This window comes from Halyomorpha halys, unplaced genomic scaffold, assembly GCF_000696795.3.
Source record: "Halyomorpha halys isolate HHAL.00 unplaced genomic scaffold, Hhal_1.1 Scaffold164.1, whole genome shotgun sequence".
Lineage (NCBI taxonomy): Eukaryota > Metazoa > Arthropoda > Insecta > Hemiptera > Pentatomidae > Halyomorpha > Halyomorpha halys.
The window spans coordinates 739,898-761,202 of record NW_027108420.1 but is presented as its reverse complement, the minus strand read 5'-3'; the positions used below and the strand labels follow the sequence as shown (position 1 = coordinate 761,202).

Below are 21,305 nucleotides of genomic sequence, written 5' to 3'. Positions count from 1 at the left end.
GGCTTTCGCTACCTGGTCTTAAGCTTAACAGTCCCACCAGTCATTGTGTTCCTCCACTTCAAAGAATCTGGGCCTTCTTCTGTTTGGAAGATAGCCATAATGCCGTGTAATTGTTCACCCTTTCCGGCATGAATAGGTGAAGATCCTTTAGCTTTTAGAGTATAGGACTAATCTTCAAAGCCATGTCCTAGTAATTTGTCTTTTTCTTCAGTTCCCTTTCGTTCTCATTCATTAGTAACTCTTAACAATTACTAATATTAATCCTTTCTCTAAAATTAACAATGGTTCTCTTACTGAACTCTTTAGAGATGAGTTGGAATATTGTTAACAATAAATCCTTAAATATTTGTGTTATACTCTTAACCCTAGCAGCACCAAGGTAGTATTCATTACGGCCTACTCCAAGGGGGGGGCTCGCCGAGCCCTACACTTCCCAAGACGACCTCCACAAGCCCTCACTTGATTTTAACCCTTATATCATTAATTTTCCTTTTATGGTAAACTTACTCTTTTGAAATATAATAATTTCTTCTTACTTCTGTAAATAAGATGGTAGAATAAGGATTATTTAAAAAAAAAATAAGGACCTAAGATTTCTATATGCTTTATTATGAAAATGTTTTAATTTGGAATTAAAAAAAGAATAAGAATACATGATACAACAAAAACCTAGGGTCGCTGAAACTTTAATTATTTTCAATTTCATGAATATTTTAAAACAAAAAAAAATTCTATTGTCTGAACTTAGGTATAAGAATAAAATGTTTATGTTTACAAATGCTCATCACTAGATTCAGCAGGTTCACATGTGTCAACTCTTTTCAGAACAACTAAAAAACCAAAGAAACATATCAGTCCAAAAATATTTTTAAGTAAAAAATCAGACCAGTAGTGAGAGTATGGGCGAGCTGGTGCACTTCCGTGAGCAGCCAATCAGAAGCCAGCATTTTGATGAACCTCAGGTCCCTTCCCTGCACCAAGGGGGGGGGGCTCCACCCGCCCTCATCTCATTTTTCTAACACAAATAATTTTTCGTACTCTTCCTCCTTATCAAATATTTTTCAAATCAATTCCAACATGTTGGTAGATAAATTTTAGGCAAATAGATTTTTTTCCTTGTCTGTAAAAAATTTTTTGAGAGCAGTATTAAAAAAAATCAGAAGTGAGGGCTCGGCGAGCCCCCCCCCCCTTGGTGCTGCTAGGGTTAAAGTTCAATTTAGATAACGTTTTAACTTTTAAATCCTTAAATGTTTTTTTTTTTAATGAATATAGATCGAAAATTATTTATATTCAGTTGAATCTATAGAGAAAATGTTTAGATTTTCTAGATAGAATATGTTTTTAAAATTAAGTTATTTTATAAATTATTGTCTTAAACTGACTATTCTTGAATCACAATTCCATTATTATTGGGAAGCATTACGATCGTACAAAATATCGAACAGAAATTTTAAAGGGAAATGCAAATTTCACACCTCAAAATATTATCAAAATTGAAAAAAAATATATATTCAAAATTTTTTCAATATCGTGTACAAATATAAATGTTGCGAGCTTTTCTTTTCTAACTGTTCAAGTTTTCGACTCACCGTCTAGTTTTAAGTTTTTTAACTGTTTAGTTTTCAATTCACTGAGAGAGTAAAATAAGAAATTACACGGTGATCACGGAATTTTTTTTATATAATAGAGAGATGTTAAAAAAATGAATAAAATAATATTATAATTATTTTATATAATCAACGCATAAATCTATAATAAAATTAAATTTTTCGAATTTTTTAAAAATATAAAATATGTTTTTAGTTTAATGTTTTACTCCGAGTAAGAACTACTTTTATAATAATTATTTTCTACCCTTTCAACGGAATAAAATCATATTAGGACAATTGAGCTGAAGATCAGGTCAATTATTTTGGCCCTTTGTTAATTAAGAAACAAAAGAGCGTTCAGTGGCCGCTAGTCAGTTAGTCTGCCACTTGCAACAATTTAATATGTTGTTTATTTTTCAATTGTTTATTTCCCAGCGTTACTTGATCAGTGATACATCTGACAAAAAAAAATGTTTTTTTTTTATTATTTTGAAATGGCCATGTTCCAAAGATATCGTAGGCATGGATTTCTTTCTCCATTGCGGTCCCTCTAAAGATTGTCCCAAAGCCAGCAAGGTCGTCAAAAGGAACAGTCTATGGTAAAATCTATAGAATACACCAAATACAAAATAAAATAATGGAAGATCACTGATTAACGTGGTCAAAGAAAAACTTAAATAGTGATTAAACTATTTACATTGAGCCAACATTTCGCCCCACATTGCATAGCTTCATCTGGGCCTTCGACTCGACCACTTTCGCTCTGACGTCGAGTCTAATCTCTAACGTGAGCGCCAGTTATTGCAAAAAAAAATAAGAACCATTCCACTCCCCTGGTTCTTTTTAGTAGGGGTATTCATGATGTTTTAAATGTAAAATGTTTTACTACGTTAAATGTAATAAGCATAGGATTGTGAGCAGCCATATTAAATGTTAAATGCATAATAGCTCCTAGCGGATTTTATGAGCATCTTGTTTTATAACCTTTCCTTCCAAAACTTCATGTTATTGTTTACTTCTAAGTTTTCATTAAAGTAATTTATTACAAAATGCCTAAAGAGAAAGTTGTGTGATAATATGACCCCTGAGTGTCTTGTTGATCTAAATTGTAAGGAAGAGAATCAAAATTAGCTAATTGAGAACTGTCATTACATTATTATTTTTGTCATCCATTGCTTTACTTATAACTTATTTAGTTATAAAAACATCCAAAACAATACTGATACAATCAAAATAGAATCTGCCAGCAAGTAATATGTATACTACTACATTTCTTGTTATTTCGACAACAAACAAAATGGTGATGTGCTCAGCTGGTCTGTTGCGTGACGTCATTCTCCATTTAACAAACCGTTAACATGGTTGAGGATACCATGTTAACGGTAAAAGAAGGAAATATTTCTCCATTTAACATGGGTTTTTCCTTTTAACATGTTAAACTAAAGATCAATACTCCTTATGGAGGCTATATTTATCTCTAAAATAGACTTACATATAACTAGTGAATACAAAATTTTATATCGTTTTTACTACCTCACTCCGTCCATCCCTCTTGGTAAAGCACTTTATAAATCCGTTTTCGATCTACAGTTGAATTTTTCAATTCACTAACTGATTTAGTCAGATATGACATGAGGATTCCATTAAAAAAAATATTGTAGTCAGTAAAAATAAATAAAATAAAATTTGTCAATTTATTTTAAAAATTTTTTCAAACCATAATTAGAGTTTGAAATTACGACTTATTATTGAGATATTAGGAAGTGAAATCTTCAGATAATGACTCTATTAACGATTGTGTAAAAGAGTGTTTGATAACTGCTGAGTCCTTTTTTAAAATAATAACGGGGCTTATTTTGTATATCAACTTAATTACATCATAGTTTCTTTAATTTGATTTGACTATAAGTATGCATGCAGGCAGATGTTAATATCTTTGTGTATACCTGGGTTTTTTTTTAATTAATTAAAAACACATCAGAATAGTTATTGTCTTCAGTGTCCATCAGTGGAACAAGAATGGATGGGGGATGGCGGTAACATTTAAGAATTTCCTAGTATTCTTAACTTTAAACTTAAACATTTTTTTTTTTTAAATAATTTTTTATTGTTATTTACAACTGTATAAAAATATATACAACAAGTAAATTTGCTGGAGGTGAGATATTGACATGATACAAATATGTGGAGAATCTACCTATTGATAGAACTCCAATAACATTAAACTTAAAATTAATATTTAAATTTAAACTAGTCTGCGTTTTACAACGTAAACAAACATTTAAAAATGCATGTAATAATATTTGCAACTCTTACAACGAAACCTCGGACGAGAAATGATTGGGCAATAAAAATTGATAAAAACTGTCATTACATTATTATTATTATTTTCATGCATTGTCTTATTAGTTTTAAAAACATCCAAAACAATACTAACACAATAAAGACATAAACCACAAGCAAGTAAGTTAACACAACAAAAAAAAAAAGGTGACGAGCTCAGCTGGTCTGTTGTGTGACGTCATTACCCATTTAGCAGCCCTAGTATACTATAGGGGTATTCATGATCTTTGGTTTAACATGTTAAAGCGTGTTAAATGGAAAAACTCATGTTAAATAGAAAAAAATTGCCTTCTTTTACCGTGGTAAAACGAAACAACATTTAACATGGCTGAGAGTCTGTTACTTGGTCTGTTAAATGGAGAATGACGTCACACAACAGACCAGTTGAGATCGCCGCCATTTTTGTTGTGACAGCTCAGTTCTTTCGTGTGTTTGTGGTATTCATATCCCTGTTATTAAACCAGAATGGATAATTTTAATGATACATTTGAGAAAAAAAAACTGTAAAAAAAACAATGTAATTTCATTCTACTATCTGAAAATTTGTAAACGCTCGCCAGATAAAAATCTCACTATATGAACCATGTAATTATTCTTAGGGGACATATGTCCCAGAATAAAGTTATTTTTTCATTTCATTTCATAAGCTAAACTTTCTTACAAATTCCACTTTTCACTCACTCTAGGCATGTTGTAATTAATTACTTAAATCAAAACTGAAGTAAACAATAACATGAAGGTCTGGAAGGAAGGTTATAAACATAAAGGCTTATACAACAAGTTGCTGAGAAAATCCGCTAGGGGCTCTTACGCATTTAACGTTTAACATGACTTCAAATAGGGCTGCTCACAATCTTATAGTTATAACATTTAACATGGTAAAAAATTTAACATTTAACACAACATCATGAATACCCCTTATATAATATATAATATAACAGACTCTTAACCATGTTAAACGTTATATCGTTTTAACATGGTTAAAGGAGGAAATATTTCTTCATTTAACATGAGTTTTTCCATTTAACACGCTTTAACATGTTAAAATAAAGATCATGAATACCTCTAATAGATATTATGTATTTCTAATTCCAACAAAATGCATTATGAACACTTCCAAAGGAATTAGATTACCCGATATCGAAACTGTAAACATATCCACTTTTGATTTTCACGGCGATTAAAATAATTTGATCGATATGTTAAAATGTCCTTTACGTATTTGGCACTTTTATTTGTAAACTAAAATGTTATAGCTTGCTTATTTGTTCCAAAAAAGTAACTTTTTTTCTTTCGCCTGTTCGGATTACTGGAGTGTTCGGAGTACATTACACTGTACTATAACAAAATTCTGGTGCTTTCAACAGTTGTTAGCTATTATAACCAATGACTGGTTTAACAGGTAGTATCAACGGAATACTTATGATTTAAAAAACTGAAAATCAGCTGTGACCAAGAAAATTCGAGATCCAAACCAATCCTAGCAAATTATGAAGACATGACTAAATCTTCTCTTGACGTCCAAGTTTCGATAAATCATTTAATTGGTAGAACTTTACTACGCTGATTTTCAACGATGTATCACAACCTGCGCCAATTTTACATCAAGCAAGATAAAATAAAACACATTTTTTTGCAACCTCTACATGACAAATCTTTGTGATACGCAGTTTTTTCGTCCTCGATTCGTTGTTTCCTCTTTATTAGTTCAAGTGTGATCTCACTGCTAACTGGATCGTTTCCTGTAATACCTTCTAATAAAGTTGTTTTTTCTAATTTATTCAACAGAAATGGTGTTGAAACTACACTAACCTACATGGCAGACGTATTATTTGCATGTGTTCCACATGTACCCAATAGAAATAATACGGAAGCTAAACTGACCTACTTAGTCGACTTTTGTGTATGTTAAACACCAAATAATAATAAAACATATAATATCTGCCTAATTTTTGCGTACGAGATAAGCATATAGTTCATAGGCAAGCTTGAAATAACCCGTTATCTTAAACAAACATGTTATATAACATATTTTATAAGTTATATCAAGTAAAACGCACCTAAAATCTCCGTCAGATATTTTTAAAAAAGACTAATTTGAAATATGTATGAATGAAATATGTATATTTGAAATATGGCTAAGGATCCGTTCAGGAGGTAATAAACGTAAATTAATCTACACAGTCGTTTAATTACTGCATTCTTATTTAATGAAGATAAATAACAAAAAAAGTAAATAAAAGTTAAAGACAAATTAATAACGAAGCCTATAATAACATCAGATAACAAGATGGAAATAATAAATAATAATAAGTTAAGATACTCTCTTCCGTGGAACAAAACTTTTGAGCAACAAATAAAACTATTTAATAAATAATTCAAATTTTATCCATTATAGTCTCAAAACCTTTTATTTCTCATATAAGTCCGACGTTTCGGTCAATCCGGCCATCTTCAGGGACAATCTACTTAATACAACTTTGAAACCATATAATTTAAACAACTCTAACTTCATGCAGGCTATTCTGCCCAGGTCAAAAACATCGATGTTTTGATCATTTACAAAAGCCCATGAATAGATTAGTATGGCTATCGTTTTAAGTGATTCCTCGTTTATTAAAACGCCTTAGGTATTTACTGAAATTATTTCAAATAAATTATTTTCATGTGTACAAACTCGTGTCAACTTAAAATTTCGCTCATCACATTCCTTGTTGAAGGATCCTAACCAAGGCCAAGGTACTTGCTTTACTCCCCATCTAGAACAACGGTTTGCGGTCGAACAAGGAAAGCTCCGCTACAAGACTTGTGGAACAAGGAAGCTCAACCATCATCTAAGGTAAAAAATATTTCAGCTTGCGGAGTAGAATGGACGGGGGTAATTGCGTCCTAAAAATGCAATAGGTGATTTTTTTTAATGTACTAAATCAATCTTAACGGAATCCTTTCATCTACGTTGCGGACTACACCTCGGACGTTTACCCGTCACCCGTCGGTTCAGTGTTTATTAACATTTTAGGGATCCGCTCGTTACTAAGCCTACAACCTTATACGCCACAATACTATGACTTAATTATATTTACCGGGTGTAGTTCCCTTAGTTCATCTTTGTGTAGCCTTCTGAATCCTCCAGTTAATTCATTATTTTTTAGCCCGAATATTTTACGTAATAAAATTCATAAATTTACAAAAATCTTAAGACTGTTTTTTCCTTAGTGTAAGAGGCCTCGTTTCGCATCCATAAAGAACAGTGGGAAGGATAATTGTTTTGTAAATTCTAACTTTTAAGTTTTTGGATAGAAATCATGAGCTAAGCAATTTCGAAATTGAAAAGGCTGTACTTATCCGTATTTTATTTTTTTTTTTAATAATTGAGATGATTTAATGTGGATTGCATATTGATAACAGATTTTTTAACTACATAGATTCTTCTTTAAACTTTTTCTTTATTATTAAAATTAATTGTTCTAAGACGTGGGCTTCCCCATTAGGCGCGCCGACATTAGCAATCGCCACATTCACCCCTGAAATCACCTCTTCATGTAGAGACGAGGTTTGTCCAATCATCAATAGAATATTAAGGAACTGGATATCAATATCACTGTAAAAAAAATACAGAAGCTTCCAATATATTATTTTGTAAAATTCAGTAATGAAAAATATTAAAAGTAAAAAGTCATTACTATAAAAGCTTTGGTAAGGCTGAAGGGTTGACAATCACCATTCCAGCGCAAGGGAGAAAGAGGTTGGGACGACAGTGTCAATATTCTTATGAAAACACTGATTAATTAGTTCTTTTAAAGTAATATTTCATTTTTTTTTTTAACGTTTTTTTCTATCGAACGGTTTTCGTAATGACGATGAACCTATAATACAAGAGCCCAAGAGGAGAAAAAATTCAGTATAATCATCAAATAAAACAGATTGCCAAACGTCAATCCTTAAATACAGCAGATTGTCAGCAATAAAAAATAAAATATAGGCTATAATGTTAGTAAGAAATGGTAGTAGAACTTTTTATTATTTGAAATAAATAATAATAATTATAAAAACACCGGATAATTGTAGACTATGCTTAGTATTGCTGGAATCAATCCAACATATCTCTGCGGAGTGTTGGTTGGTACCGTGAATCACCTGAGCCAGAATATGTGGCCAAAATTTTGCCAGACCTAGCGACGAGTAGACTCCTCCAAAAAGGTCCTTTCAAGCTCCGTTGGTAAATTAATTATTACGGACCATACAGTGCACCATAATAAACCAGATATCCTCCTTATAGAGCTAAAAGGAAAAAAAGCTGAACTAATTGAGGTCAGAATCTCCAACGGTAATAATATAAGCTCCACTGTGAGAAAACTGAGAAAATATCAGGAATTGGCAATAGAGTTGAAGGAACTATATATTTGGAGGAACTATATCAAAGGAACCTATATATTTGGAGGAACTATATCAAAGGAACTATATATTTGGAGGAACTATATCAAAGGAACTATATATTTGGAAGGTGTTGTCACTACTCCAATCATAATATCCACCAATGTTCTTATTCCAAAATCTACAGTGGCAGGCGCAAATGGTTTTGGAGTGGCTATAAATGTGCTAAGAGAGGCTCAACACTCGGTTCTCTTAGACACAGCTCGTATAGAGCGAAAATTTTGAAATATTAAAAAAAAAATATGAAGGAGGTTGAAAAATAAATAAACAAAAACTTCTGGTCTCCGACCTCAGATACTCAACCCGCAGTAGCGAGACAAATAGATGATCATAATAATAATAATTTAATCCACGATAAATGTATCCCTTTCCTCAAGAAGTTCCGTGAGGGCTTCGGAGAACTAGACTTCAACGTGAGAGGCCTCTGCTTTGGAGCCCGTGGAACGATTCCCAGCACAACTAGGAGCTTCATGGAGGAGTTTGGGGTCGATGTCCAGGACGTGGCTAGGTTGACAGAGAATATAATAAGTTTATCCAGAGGAGGGATGGCATGCATGCATCGCATATCTTATTTGTTGTTTTATCTATTACTTTATTATTTTAAATATTTTAATACTTGTTATATAGGGGAATTTGTTGATCAAATGAAATAGGGGTTGTGAAATAGAAGGGAAAGGAAAAAAAAAGGAATAAATTGAAAAACTTGTAGTTATTTTGTAGACTGGTATTCATTGTAAAAGAAAAGTAAAAGAAAACTGAAAAAAAAAATTTTATCTTTCTATTATATTATATAATATAACATATATAAAAATATGTAATTTATATATGTCCAGTCACGGATTGATCAGTACGCTGTGTAATGTGGCAACCCGATGTATTTGGGAGCATGAATGAATAAAGTATTTCTTTCTCATTAAAAAAATAAAATAAAAGTAAGCCGCTACGACCTATGATGAAGTGTCAGAGGTTCATACTTTGTAAGGAAGAAGTGTTTTTAAAACAAAGGTTATAAGGTATTTTTTTTTAAGGTCACGCTTAACCACCAAATTTTTCCTCAGTTAGGATGGAAGTTGGGAGCAAGGCTAGAACCCACAGGCTTGACGAACACAACAGTATAACAGAAAATAATTTACCATAGCCGGATTCGAACCCGGGTTCTTACAGTTAGTAGCACAATGCCTTACCACTGTGTTACCGCGTTCTCGTGTTAAATAAATACAATAAAAAAATAAGCTTGGATGAGGAAATGCCATTTACTACCTAGATGTAATTATAAATGATTTTCTTAAATTTCCAGTTTTTCATAGTAATAAAGTCCTTAAAATTAGTTTTATTTATATTTTCTACTTTACAATACCTATATACAAATATATATATAATAATAAAACAATATATATTAAAACAAGTGAATTTTTTAAATATTTAAATTAGTCTGCCACCGGATATTATGAGTCTACGATCTTAGCAGTAAAAGTAATAATTGATTCTAAGATTAAGGAAAAAGTGATTTTTTTTTTTCAATTTTAGCCTTTATTTTACCTTATTCTTGCTGTAGTTTTGTAAAATATACAAAAACAGAAATATAGAGTAACTGGAGAGGCCCATTTCCACGCTATAGCTTTTTCTTGGCATGTAGAACTATCATAACTGTGAGATAGTATGACAATTCTTGTTTATTCGCTAGACGTAAACCTATACTTGCAAGCAATTTAACTTTGAGAATCAATGATAATAACATAATAGTTTTTGTTTATTTATTTGTCAACCGCCTTCATGTTTTGTTAATTTATTTTTTTAAAAATTTCAAATTTTTCGCTCTATACGAGCTGTGTCTAAGAGAACCCAATGTTGAGCCTCTCTTAGCACATCTATAGGCACTCTTATTTATTGATAGATATTACAATCTGCCACACAGTTGTGGGCAATAGGTAATATTGATGAATGATCTCATACATACTAAAATAAAAAAAAAATAATATAAATAAGTAAAAAAAAATAAATAAATAAAAAATTAAAAATTAAAAAAAAAAAAAAGAAATAAAATAAAAAAACTCTCTTAAAATATATACAAACAAAAGAATAGACAATTGAACATAATCAGACTATCTGTATGAAAAATAAAATAACATAATGATAAAATAATATATACAATATTTACAGAATCGACCTGAGGATCCCTGAGCCCACTCTATCCCCCACGTGTGAGGGGTAGAGCAGAGCCCAAGAGATCCCAGCGCATCCCTCTCGCCGCATCACTGGTAATGAGCCAGTGGAGGCATAGCCACTCTAAATCCATTTGTGCCTGATAAGAGATCCCAAGATTTTGGGATAAGAACATTGGTGGACATTATGATTAGAGTAGTGACAGCACCTTCCAAATGATATAGTTCCTTCAACTCTACTCGCCCATTCCTCAGTTATTCCCACAGTAGAGCTTATATTATTATCGTTTAGGATCCCGTCTTCTATAAGTTCAGCTTTTTTTTCTCTTAGATCTATAAGTAAGATATTTGGTTTATTGTGGTGCACTGTATGGTCCGTGATAATTGATTCATCCCAATAGAGCTTGAAAGGACCTTTTTGGAGGAGTCTATTTGGGTGGAACTTATGATCTATTAAGTTGTACTTTATCGCCAGGGTCTGATGCAAAATTTTGGCTACATATTGTGGCTCAGGAGATATTCGGTACAAGCCAACACTCCACATTCATCAGTGTAATGTTGGATCGATTCCAACGATACTGAATATAATCAACACTTATCCTGTGTTGTTATAACTATTTATTTCAAATATAGAACATTTGATTTCTATCAATAGCATAGTTATATCAACTAGCATCTAAAACATCCCAAACTCGATAATTTTAAGGCCAAATTGCCTAAACATTGTTTCTTAAAGATATTCATTATTAATTTACTACAACAATAAATCATGGAACAGTAATTTGAAACGTTTTAAAGCTAAAAATAACATTTTTTTCCTCGTGTCCCTGAATCTGTTTACACGATCTGTTTATCTGTTCGTGTTCTGAGGAAGTGCAATGCAGCAAAAATAAATAAAATTGACATCCAGCTGACGTCTTATTAAAAAATTGGGTTTATCTTATATTGCTAAACGGGAAGATCAAACGAACAATAGTAATTGGTCGAAAAAACGTACAAATTTCGACTTAAGAGCATTGATGATTGCGATGGTGGTGTGGTCAGCGTTTATTGCAGATCAATGCCATTTCACCATTTAACCATAGGAAGCATTTTGTCTATATATTTTTTTCCACTCCGCTGGACAATGCAGACATAATTGGCCGTAATGAACAAAGACATTATTAGTCTTCCGGTAATTGTGTAGATGGCGGGCGATCACCAGCGCTGTTGGTGGCGGACATGCGAAACACTGCACTGTAACCTTTCTTATCAGTTTTATTCTTAATTTGATGATTGGTTGCTCGAGTTTTGTTTTTTTGCGAATTTGTCTCTTTTCTTTTTTCAAGTTGTTATCTGTAGTTGTAAGTGGATGAAGGGGGTAGGTACCCATCAAGCTAGAGTGAGGTACTCTAGCCTCAAAATCCAATTAATAGCTAAGATATTTAGATGTAGAAGGGGCTATTATACACTACAAAACATAACAAGCTACAACAAAAAAAAATTGAACCTTGTTTTATTAAAATTTACTACAAAATCCTCAATGCTCCTTACTTTGTCACAAATAAAATCATACATAAAGACCTTAATGTTCCCTATGTAACCGATCTAGCCCGAACCAGATATCACTCCTTCCATTATAAACTCCATAACCACTCAAACTCCCTAGTTTCTAACCTTGCATCCTCTTCCATTCCTGACAATCCTCGAAGGCGTCTGAAAAGAAGATGACGAGACCTGCTAATGTAAAACGTCATTGGAGTGCTACCAATGGGTAGTTTCTCTACACGCCAGTAACACTCCAATTTAACCGAGATCAGATTTACAGAAACAGAAATGTATTATAATGTATAGTTGTAAATACATTTAATAAATATTAATAAATAAATAAATATTAAAAAAAAAACTATTTGTAACATAACCCCTTTAATTTTGAAATTTTTATTTGTTGTTGTATTTCTCCTTAGTTTATATCAATACAAATAATGAAGATTTGGGACTCTGTGTGATTTTAAAAGGCAGTCTAGAATATGCTGGGGCCCCGATTTCGTATGCTAAATGTTAAAATAAAAGTTAAAAAAAAGTATTGTAGTCGCAGATTGCTAACTTGAATAGTGCAAAAAATAAATCTATGGGGAATATACTAGGCAATGTTCATACCTTCTTTTTTTTTTTTTACGTTTACCATAAATTACAATTATCTGGTTGGACTAAAAACTTTTCAGTATATTAACACTAAAAATACTCGTTATCTTTTGCATTGTTATTTTTAATTTTATAAAAAAAAAAAAAAGGAAAAAAAATTCGAATTTTTTTATTTTGTCTGGATAAATTACATTTATTAATTCTCTTCGAAACGGTCTAAATATTGAAAGAAATAGTCCATTTCTTCCATAATTGACAAAATCAAATTTAACCTATTGTAAAAATATGAGGTTTTCTATATCCATTTTGCACTTTTTATAGTGTATTATTTAAACTTGTATATATTTTTTTTTTTTTTTTTTTATTTTTATTTAAATTTAATATAAGCCAATCCCCAAGCGATAGTGATGTTTTTCTATGCATACTGAGGCGTGGCATATTATAGGCGTGACAGACCGTGGGGAGCTGTGAGTATTGCATAATTATGCTTGAAAAAATCCCTGGTAGAGCCGGGGACTCGTACTCGCGATCTTTGGGTTGGCAGACAAGCGCGCTACCACGCTGCTACTGTCACCTCCAAGTGTGTATACTAGAATATATTAACTGATATCTTAGCAATAGTTAATATTATAAAAAAATATTCGATAACAGTAAGTGACATTAATTCATGTAAAATAGATGTAAATAAATATTTTTTTTATATACTGGTATATTCGTACGTATTTGTTTTATATATATCGTTTATATAAAGTTGCCAAATGATATGGTAATCCGGTGTCTATCAAATGCTTGCTGTCTGTCAGTATGAGTTAATGGTACGTTTCACTGTCTACATGTCTGTCTCGATATTCCGGAAAGCAAATATTCTTAGGTTAGTCGAGTGTGTCCAATTCGTAGTAGTAGTATTAAAAACTAAGAAACTACCCGTGGGTTGTATTTCAATAACATTCCTATATTAGAAGGAATCGAAACCGTCTTCTTTTCAGGCGTCTCGGTGCATTATTAGGAATAGAAGAGGATGGTTTTAATGAGTGATTTTATTTGTGACAAAGAAAGGAGTATTGAAAGATTGTCAGGGTTGGATACGAGAGAAATTCGATGATTTAGTGGAGCCTCAAAGTTCAACCCTGTAATCCTAAAGTTGCCTTATTATAGTTATGGGAATCAGTCTATTGTAATTGATTGAAAGCTTGGACCATTTGTCTCTTAATTGGTGTAACGGTCAGAATAGACGAGGAGCTGCTTATACTATCAGTCTTGTACGTGGTTCCAGTTAGTCGTTTGTCCAGATTTAGTATAAGGTAGAGTAGTTGAAATACTAAAAAGTAAAATGTATAAATAATTAAAACAAAATTTACCTCAATAAAGTTTCCATTTTATCCGGCCTGATGTAAACATCATCATCTGCTCGAAGGAACCACTCATAGCTGTTGCCATAGCGCTCCCACATATACTGGAGCATCATGAAGGATTTCTTCTGTGGAGGGTAGGAATCGTCGACACCTGGAAGCCGGACCAGCGGCAAGAGGGGGTCATTGGGAGGCGGTATGGAGTCGTAGGAGGAGAAGAACTCTATCCTGCCTGGTACCTGCTGGCCCCAGGTGCGGTGGACCGCGGCGGCACGGGTGGGAAGATACTTCTTGGCGGTCATGACGCCGACGAAGAGGAGGTCCCTGCCGCCGGAGGAAGGGGGGAGCTGGGGGTGGTGGTTAGGAAGGGGCAGAGGCCCCCCAGAAGGGGCGCAACCCCCCCTGGGGCCCAGCCCCCTCCCCAGGAGGAGCCCCAGCAGCAGCGGCGGCAGCAACCCCAAGGCCCGGCGCCGCCCCACCATCACATGGTTTGCGCCCTCGTCACCGCATCACTGTCTCTCTCTATGTCTCGCCTCCTCTTGGTCAGCTCTCTGCAACAGGAGGATTAAAATCAGTCATGTAATTTATCAAATATGGAAAGAAATTAATGAAATAATTTAGGTATAAATAAATTAATCATTTTTTATCTTTAAGTAGCGACGTCACACATTCAATTACAGTTCTTGCTATTGTGAAGAGGAAAGAAAACTTAGTCCACTTGGGCTTTTGACCGACGATATCTTTAAAAACCTAATAATAAAAGCTAATAGAAAAATATCTTAATAAAAGTGAAAATTCCGGGTCCCTGGACTTGGCTACGAAGTGCTTGATGTAGTATTTATTTATTTAATAACAACTTATATATATTAAATATCACTTATAACGACGTATCGGTTATAGTGGCGAATATATTCGGACCCATCAATGCAGAGCCTTACCAATTTTTTTTAACTTCTACACTAACCACGGCGATTGTCAAAGAAAGCAATCATCATCTCAATAAAGCAATTTGTCAGTGTTTGGTTACAATTATTAATAAATAAATAAAAAATATAGATTCATGGATTGGATTTTGGTCAGGACATCTAAGCTTAGTTTGCCAAATCACCTTATCTTTCTACCTCTTCCTTCCCTTCCGCTGACCCTTCCATCACTTCTATCGATCACCTCCCAGCGATTCGTACACTTTGCACTCAGTCTATGGGGGTCGTAATAACAGTATTCCTTAATACAGCCATTGTGTACCGTTGGGACCGTATAGGGCAGGGACAATGACTGGTCGAAGAGAAGAGGCCTTATGAAGAATACTAATGATCCCTGCAGGAACCGGCGGTACAATGGGACCCGGTCATGGGGGAACGGTTGTCACGATCACAATACTTCTGATTCTGTTCCAGTTCTCCGAGGCTCAATTAATAGCCTCATATTTCTTAAATAGCAGCTGAAAGTTCTTTTATTGTTCATTGGGGTACCACTAGACACGCTGCATGTGTACCTGAACTAGAATCAAACTTAAATAACTAACTATGTAGCTTATTCGAATTGTTAATTTGCAGACCAACAGAAGGCAGTGAATTACGTGAATAGTTCTTCCTAGACAATCGTGTGGGTTCAAAATCCCTCCTGGTTGACACCCAACCTCTATATTAGGGGTATTCATGATCTTTAGTTTAACATGCTAAACGGAAAAACTTATGTCAAATGGAGAAATATTCCCTTCTTTAACCATGTTAAAACGATATAACATTTGTATAACATGGTTGAGAGTCTGTTACTAGGTCTGCAAAATGCAGAATGACGTTACGCAACAGACCAGCTGAGCTCGTTAACGTTTTGTTTGTTGTGTTAGATTACTTGGTCGTAGTTTGTGTTAGTATTGTTTTGGATGTTTTTAAAACTAATAAAGCAGTGGATGACAATAATAATAGTGTAATGACAGTTGTCAATTAGCTCGTCTTGACTCTCTTCCTCACAAGCTAGAAGATCAACAAGACACTCAGTAGTCAACTTTCACACAACTTCCACTTTTCACTCAATGTTGAAATAAATTATTTTAATTAAAACTCAGAAGTAAACAATTACATGAAGTTTTGGAAGGAAAGGTTATATACAACAAGTTGCTCAAAAAATCCGCTAGGAGCTCTTATGCATTTAGCATTTAATATGACTGTAAATCGGGGTGCTCACAATCCTATACTTATAAGAGTTAACATGGTAAAACATTTTAAATTTGACATCATACAACCCATATCATTACATCATGAATACCCCTAATGTATGTACTCTTATTGGGAAAAAAACCTGATGGATGAGCGTGAACATGAACAAATTACCTTCTGGAACTACCGTTCTTCAAGAAACACTACTTGTTTACTATGTACTGAACCCTATACCCTTTAAGGGTTGTAACATTACAGGATTTTTCTAGATATCTTGGTATACGTTATTTTCCAAATTTGTTTGTTTGTCTTTGTTTAGTGGCGTAAAACATCATTGGTCATTAACGCCATTTATACCTTATTTAATTTTTCTTATATTGTTTTCAGAAAACTGAAACACTGTTTTACCATCATCTTTCAAGGTTTTTGAAATATCCCGGTTTAATCCTAAGCTATTGAGGTGTGATCTGAAATTTGGGCATTCCTGGAAAATATGGCTACTTGTCAAATTGTTGTTGCAATACTGGCAGTTCGGAGGCGTTTATTTTGAAATAAAGTAGGAGTGGAAGAGCCTCGTGTGATACGAATAGGTCAGTACGACCTCTTTACGGTATTAGCGGTTGGAGGTACCCCAGGACTTGACTTCCTTTTTAATAATTTTTAATGTGCTCCTTGGGCTTTCATTCCACAAAGATTGTCATTCATCTTTGATTTCGTTTTCGAGGGGTTTTCTCATTTCTAATGGAGTTAACAGTCTTTTTCAAGTTTTCAAAAGACCTTAGGACCCTATCTTCTAATAAAGCCCTAAGCAATCCTTTGAAGGTTTATAAGATTCCTTGTGTCAGATCAACCGAGTAGTTCAATTCCATTATCATCTGACTATCTCAATGCAATTAACATAATATTGCATTGTCATAGAGTTAACGAATTTCAGCTTCATCGTATAAAGTAATTGATTTGAAATTCAATTAAAAGGTCAAATTGGCAATAGTAATTATTGATAAGATCGTTAAATAGACTAGTTTCAAAATTAAATACACTAAGGTAGTTAACAAACTATCTCATTTGTATTTTTAAATGACTTTTGTCACTCCTTGTTAAAAAATAAATTTCTTTGGCTGGTTTCCAACTTTTATTTTATAAAAAATAAGACTTTTCTGAAGTACCTCGTTGTTGGTTTATCGGCTCTATCTGTGCCAAGGTGTCTCTTGGTGACGTATTTTAGCTTACACTGCCGCTTATCAGGGCAAATAAGGTGAGGTTTTTTCTTTTTCTGTACGCGACAGATCCTGGTATGTTAGGTCTAAATAAGTTTAAAAGAATCGGAACGGGCAAATTATATATTCATTCGGATTCGAAGTGGTAAATACACAGTACGCAAAAGTCCAATGTCTGAAATATATTTTAAAAGCAATATTTAATTTTAGTATTAACATCAAAGAACATCTTTTATTGTAGATCTAGTAACGTCTAGTTTAGATCTTTTTTTTTTCATTGTGTAATATTACATTATGTATACTTATAGACAATGGTAACAGGGATCATAGGCTCGTTAACGACATATTTACGAATAACGATTTAACAATAAACATGGTACATCAATGTAAAATTAAATAATTCTTTATACTAGCTAGGTCTTATCCTCATTGGGATAGTTTAAGAGGATTTAAATTCGAATGTCGCTTGCCTTTTTGTTGTTGTAATTAAAATAATTATAAATAATTCACCATTTCACTTTTTTTTTATTAGTTATGAAAAACGGATAAATATAATATATGAAAGGATCTGTTAATCAACTTATGGTGATAAGTGGAAAATTATTTTGTCCAGGTTGAAAACACATTTCCGGAAATATAGTAGTAATATAGACTTAATAAATACCGTTGAAAAGCCAAAGATTTGAAATAATAAATAAATAAAATTTAACATAAAAAGTCATAAAAATATTGGAGAATGACGAAAAACACATACATAATGTGTGTTTCAACATGTGCATAGTGCGCTTTTCCATTTCATCAGTCTGATAAGTTTTCATAACACCGTAGTTATTAAATAATTAGTGTTTTTTTTTTAATTTCACTTTGCCTATAAATAAACCTTTAAATTTTCAAGATTTCTAATTTAATAAAATCATTCTTAGTACTTTCAATATTGATTGTGTATCAATTTAGCATTAAATGAATGGTTAAGACCAGAATGTAAATTTTAGTAAGCTGTTATATTTTTATATATTTCTGTCATAATTCTGGTTTTGTAACGAGAAATATTATTAAAAATAAAAGGAAGATGGTGATTAAAATATTTATATTGAGCAAACGTTTCGTCCCATTTTGCAGCGGTTCATCAGGGCTGGAAAAGATACAAACCCTTAAATGATGTAAAGAAAGTAAATTAAAAAATATGTACAGCGAAACGTAAAAATTAAATATGAATAGTTAAAGGTTTTAGACAATTAGCGAAAACGGAAAAAAATAACAAATAAAAAAATAAGAAATATAAAATCCAGTACAAACTAAAAGATGGAAAAAGGGGGATAAGAATAAAGGAAGACAATGAACAAGATATAGTACAAGAGCCTGAGAGGAAAAAAGTCAGTTATTGCACACCAATTTTGGATTACGTTAATGAAAATTATGTATAATTACTAGTAAAAATTTATGAGTCTTCAAAGTATAGGTAGGGGAATAAAAAATGGCGACTGTTTAAAACCGTTAAAAAAAATTAATTTTTCATTCTCAGCTTTATATCTTAAAAACTACAAACAAGACTATAAAACCTAAAAGAACATCATTAGAAGTAGAGTCAATTTTCTGAAATATTATCCCTAAAAGAGCTATTTACGTCCAATAGTTCTGGAGATATAGCTTTTTAAAAAGCAAAATTTTAGATTAATTTTTATTAATATATTCTTGTTTGAGAGTGGTTTAGTTTATTTAAAAACAATTTTTTTCCTTTTTTCTCAACTTTATTCTTTACAAACCTTCCAACGTTTCGACCTTCAGGTCATTCTCAAGGATACCTTCATTTTGATGTCATTTTCTTTTTTAAAATCTTAAAAATGCAGGTTAATTGCCTTTGTCCCATATAACTTTTTCTATATAATTCCTTCTTAAATTTAAATTGTAATTCTTAAATTTGGATTGTAAAAGTTTCAAATTTAAGAAGAAGGAATTATATAGGAAAAGTTATATGGGACAAAGGCAATTAACCTGCATTTTTAAGATTTTAAAAAAGAAAATGACATCAAAATAAAGGTATCCTTGAGAATGGCCTGAGGGTCGAAATGTTGGAAGCTTTGTAAAGAATAAAGTTGAGAAAAAAGGAACAAATTTGTTTTTAAATAAAGCAAAATTTCTTATAAATCTTCTGAAATATTAGTAGTTAGCTAATTTATTTTGAGAAATCTATATCTCAGGAACTATGAGACGTACAGATGTCTATTGGCGCTAGTTGAATACACTATAAAGTATATTATAACGTTTATCTTCGTAGTATTAGTAGTTTTCATGATGTTCGCTAAAATAAATTGATTTATCAGAATATATCAGGAACCATTTGACATACAGATATCTGCGAGCACTCAAATTAAAGCTAGTTAAATTTGCTATAAAATAGTTTATGTTTATCTTTGAAGGAGTAGTAGTTATTATGATATTTGACAAAATAAGTTCACGAAGTGTTAATTTCTATTTGTTCAAATAAAATGTTTGATTTTTAGCGAAATATATCTCTGGGACCATAAGACGCACATATGTCTGCCAACACTCAAAATAAAGGTAATTTAACTTTCTATAAATTAATTGATGATATTGATAATTTTTCATAAATCAAAAATTTTGGACGAACAACTAGAAATCAACATTTTGTTAATTTATTTTGTTGAATATCATGAAAACTACTACTAATACGAAGATAAACGTCATAAATTACTATTAAAACTAATAATCCGTTAAACTAAGTGCTAATAGACATCTGTGTACGTCGAATGGTTTTTGAGATATTGATTTCTCAAAATAAATCCACTTACTATTGATATTTCAGTACATTTTTATGAAATATTGATTTTTAAAAAGCTATACCTCGGGAACTATTGAACCTAAATAGCTCTATTAGGGCTCATATTTTAGCAAATTTACTCTACTTTAAATAATGTCCTCTTAGATTTTTTAGTGTTGTTGGAATTTGTAAAGATATAGAGGTTCGAATGAAAAAATAATTTTTTTTAACGTTTTGAATCAGCCGCTATTTTTTATTCCCCCTACCTGTACTTAGCAGACTCATCAATTTCGGCTAGTATTTATAAATAGTTTTCATTAAAGTTATCAGTTTCATTGGTATGAAACAACTGCTTTTTTTCCCCTCTTGGGCTCTTGTACTAATTGTTAATAACAATTTAAATTTCATAAAATATGTAAGATCTGTAACTGATGAAAAAAACGTATTTCGATAATAGTATCAAGAAGGCATGGAAAATATTAATTTAATACCTATAATAAAAAGTAAAAATAACTCCAAACGATGTAGATGAAAAATTACTTATTCATAACATGCTATAGAAGCAAAGAAAGCCGAACATAATATTTATTTATTCCAATACTGTAAAAACAATGGAACATATTGCAGTAAACAACAGCTATACAAACATAATTATATGCAAATGCCTGTACAGTTGGTTATATCCATATTTTCTTTGGTCAGTAACCATTGTGGAAAAAAAATAACCTAATATTGTCAAATTAATTCTTCCTTTTATTTGTTTTTATTCTTTTGTATTCAACGTTTCGGGACCTTTTCTCCATATTCAGGAATATATTAGCTTTTCGTTTGTATCTTGGTTAATTATATTTAGTCATATTTATCTAACAAACTGCTAAACTATTATTCACAATATATTTTATGACCTACCAGGTCGAACTAGTATTGTAAAGTTTACAATTAATAGAAAATCGTTATTTTTATTTACGATCATATTTTGAACTGTTTCCAAGCTGGCGGACTAAGATTAGTAAACATGATTCATGTTTAAGCTCAAACCGCGCACTAAAAATAATTGTATATATATTTCAGCAACAGCATTATAATTTAGAATTATTCCTTATTATTTTCTAATTATTCCTGAAGTCATTCCTCGTATTTAGAATTATT

At 32.1% G+C, this 21,305-nt stretch overlaps 2 protein-coding genes across 10 annotated transcripts in view; one reads left to right on the top strand and one right to left on the bottom strand.

Moving 5' to 3' along the window:
* The window catches only part of Hrb27C (Heterogeneous nuclear ribonucleoprotein at 27C), a 181,879-nt gene that overhangs the window by 82,857 nt on the left and 77,717 nt on the right, over positions 1-21,305 (top strand). The window lies entirely within an intron of this gene.
* Chsy (Chondroitin sulfate synthase) overlaps positions 1-21,305 on the bottom strand; it is a 149,294-nt gene that overhangs the window by 107,549 nt on the left and 20,440 nt on the right. For both annotated transcript variants that reach the window (XM_024361943.2, XM_014417642.3), the window contains exon 2: positions 14,011-14,552. In XM_024361943.2, coding sequence (XP_024217711.1) covers positions 14,011-14,483 — 473 coding nt within the window. In that variant the 5' untranslated portion in view covers positions 14,484-14,552. The remainder of the gene's footprint in view (positions 1-14,010; positions 14,553-21,305) is intronic.